At 54.3% G+C, this 2933-nt stretch overlaps 2 protein-coding genes across 2 annotated transcripts in view; both read right to left on the reverse strand.

Moving 5' to 3' along the window:
* Positions 1–1067, reverse strand: part of LOC103807475 (acetyl-coenzyme A synthetase 2-like, mitochondrial) — a 12253-nt gene extending 11186 nt beyond the window's left edge. Inside the window, exon 1 of the mRNA XM_009080202.1 lies at positions 1051–1067. Within this exon, the coding sequence (XP_009078450.1) occupies positions 1051–1067 (17 nt within the window). The remainder of the gene's footprint in view (positions 1–1050) is intronic.
* A 1811-nt stretch (positions 1068–2878) lies between these two features.
* Positions 2879–2933, reverse strand: part of VSX2 (visual system homeobox 2) — a gene marked incomplete at its 5' end in the record, with an annotated part of 17584 nt that continues 17529 nt past the window's right edge. The window contains one exon of the mRNA XM_009080204.1: positions 2879–2926. Coding sequence (XP_009078452.1) covers positions 2879–2926 — 48 coding nt within the window. The remainder of the gene's footprint in view (positions 2927–2933) is intronic.

The raw sequence follows: 2933 nt of genomic DNA on the forward strand, positions 1-2933 counted from the left end.
CAGCCCCCCAGTCCTTGGCTGGACACAAAGGCAGCTTGGGGCAGGTCACCTGTAAAAGTTAGGGACCCCCATGCTACTCATGAGTGACAGGACCATTCCCTTCCCAGAATTAAGGCCCGATTCCTGCAGAGCACTACACTGGCCCGTGGTGGGCCAGGGAAGGTTTTCCTCATGTCACTCTCAGCTGCAGGAGGGGGATGTGACATCCCATCCCACCTCACTGCTGGGCAGCTATAAGAGCTGTCCCCTCTGGCAAGCCTGGCTGAGCTTTCTGCCTGCTCCTGAACACTGCAGCCTGGCTGTGCCAGCAGGTCCACTGGGAGCACTCAGTGAGGCCACGGTGGAGCAGGGTGGGGTGGTTTGGCATGAAACACTGCAGCCCAATTCCTCACACTGAGACCACCCACTGCAGCAGCTCCCACCTCCCTGCCTCCAAACAGCTTTTTTTTCTGCTATCCTTTTCTTCAGGCCCTGCGTAGAGCAGAAAAAGGCTCTCCCTGCAATTAGGGCTGTTCTCAGTCAGGCACACCAATGGGATCAACAGCAGAGCTGAGATGCTTAGTAGATCTCTTTGCTCCTCATAGTGCAACACCAGTCATGATCCATGGAGCTGATATGTTTGGTGAACAGCATGGACACCAGTATGGGAGACAGGCACTATTTGGCATCAGATGCACTCATCCCAGACCACACACCTGTTTTGTATCAGATCTGCCCTGAGCTAGGTGGGAACCTACAAGGGCTCTGTCCCCCTGTGGAAACTCAGTCCCTTGGGCTTACAGCCCCTCCACAGTCAGCCTGAGCAGCCAAGTCTCTTATTTGCTATGCGGGAAACTCAGTCCCTCGGGCTTACAGCCCCTCCACAGTCAGCCCGAGCAGCCAAGTCTCTTATTTGCTATGCATGTCTGCTCTGCCTCAGCAATTTTCCCCACCAAGACATTAGGTTTTTCCTTCAGACCATCCCCAGATGCCCTTAGCAGGGCAGACAAATCTCAACTCCTTATCTGATAACTCAGAATGGGCTCCCACTGCTCTCAAATCGGAGCTCACCTTGCTGGAAATCCCATTGGTGCCCCCCCCTCTGAACCAGCTCCTGTGCACTTGCAGCGTCTGGCTGTTGCCTCGGCTCCTCAGGTCACTCGTGCCCTGCAGCCTGCTCCTGGCAGAGAGCCTGAACCTGAAGGTCTGTCCAGCTCTCTGACACCAGGGCACGAGATGCGAGGTGACTCAAAGCACCAAGGCTGTTCTGGATGCTGAAGTGACTGGTTCTCTGACCAGTTGCATGCCGTAACTTCTGCTCCGAGTAGAAGCACATCCCTTTCAGCTTTGTCCTACACTGCAAAGGGAGAGCAGCACCCAAGCCCTGTCTTCTCCATGCCTGGGTGAGGAGGAAGGTGCAGACCTCTCTCTGTGCCACTCTGGATCACCCACCTGACATCCAACCCCCTCAGCTTTGGATGAACCACCCTACTTGAACATTGGTGACCAGACTTATACACAGTATTCCCGTTTAGTTTTATTCTTGTTCATATCTTTACAGAAAATGGCACATAAATCACAGATGCTGGATGACTAGAAGTTGTTACAGCTCCATATCTCAAACACCTCAATACTGAATTCTTTTCTCACTGTATATACATTATTTACACACCATGAGCTATCATCTAACACGTCAAACGACTGGGGGACAAAGACAAACAGGGGTTGGAAGGATGTGCTTAACCTTTGACGGAAGAAAAACATTAGCTCTGAGGAAAGGGTGCTCACAGCTGAAAGCAGGACAGAAAGGGTCACCTGGAAGTCACTGTCCTACAGCTTTCAGAGGGGGAATAGTGCCTTACTGGGATGGGAAGGTGATGGTACCATGGAATGGGTTTGGCTGGGTGGGTCTGCATGTGCTCATATGGGATGTATGTACACATTACAGGGTGTATCAGGTTGTATGTGCATGGCTGTCATTCCCTTTAACACTCAGAGGGTGAGATGGACAAATTTGATTCAATAAATACATTAGGCAGATGTTATTGTCTCGCCTGAACCAATGTATTCAGTAAATAAATTCACCATTTGGCCCCTTCACAGGGGTGCAGGGCTTTGGTGTTTGGAGCAGAGTCAGACCCAACTGTGGTGGCCAGCACTGCAGGAGCCAGTGACATGGGCTGGGGTCACCCTGAGGTGCCAGGTGGGACCAGGGTATCATGCCTGTGGGCTAACCCTGCCTCTCCTTGCCAAACAGAGGCAAAACTCAAATACTCTAAAGTTGCAGACCCTTCTCAGCAGACCCCAGTGCTGGGCAGGGAGAGACGAGTGGAAGGTGCAAACCACCCTGGATGGATAGTCACCATTTCATGCAAACACTGCCATGGGTTGTCCCACTGTGGTCTGGGCCAGAGGCAGAGGTGATGGCCAGGGAAGGATGGCAGGTCTGCCTGGGGCATGGCGAGTCAGGGCGCCAGGGGAAGGGGCCTGGGCAGCACTGGGGAGAGGTGTGCACCAAAGAGGGGCATGGCAACAGGGTACAGGCTTCCTTCAGGATGGCAGATGGGGTTTGGGGCTGTGACAGAAGGAGAAAGCCCCAGAACTCAAGGAACCAGAGCCTTGGTGTCCTCTTGGGTGTTAACAATGATGTGACACTTCCTGGTCCCCCAAAAGGATGGGGTTGGAGGTGAGGAAGGCCTGGTGGGGCAGAGGATCGAGGGGCAGGGGTATGCTCAAGGGGAGCAGGCAATGGGCACCCCTGCCAGGCAGCCCCAAACACAGGAACCGGGGCCCCGCTCCCTGGCAGGGGTGGCCGGGAAGGCCTGGCAGTCCCAGGGGGAACGCGGTCCCCGGAGGACACAGTGTCTGTCAGGGCTGGCTTCTGCCGCCTCTCTTCCCCCTAGATCAGCTTCTCCTCCTTCTGCGACGACGAGTTCAGCTTCTCCGTCTGTCTC

This window comes from Acanthisitta chloris, unplaced genomic scaffold, assembly GCF_000695815.1.
Source record: "Acanthisitta chloris isolate BGI_N310 unplaced genomic scaffold, ASM69581v1 scaffold13208, whole genome shotgun sequence".
Classification (NCBI taxonomy): Eukaryota; Metazoa; Chordata; class Aves; order Passeriformes; family Acanthisittidae; genus Acanthisitta; species Acanthisitta chloris.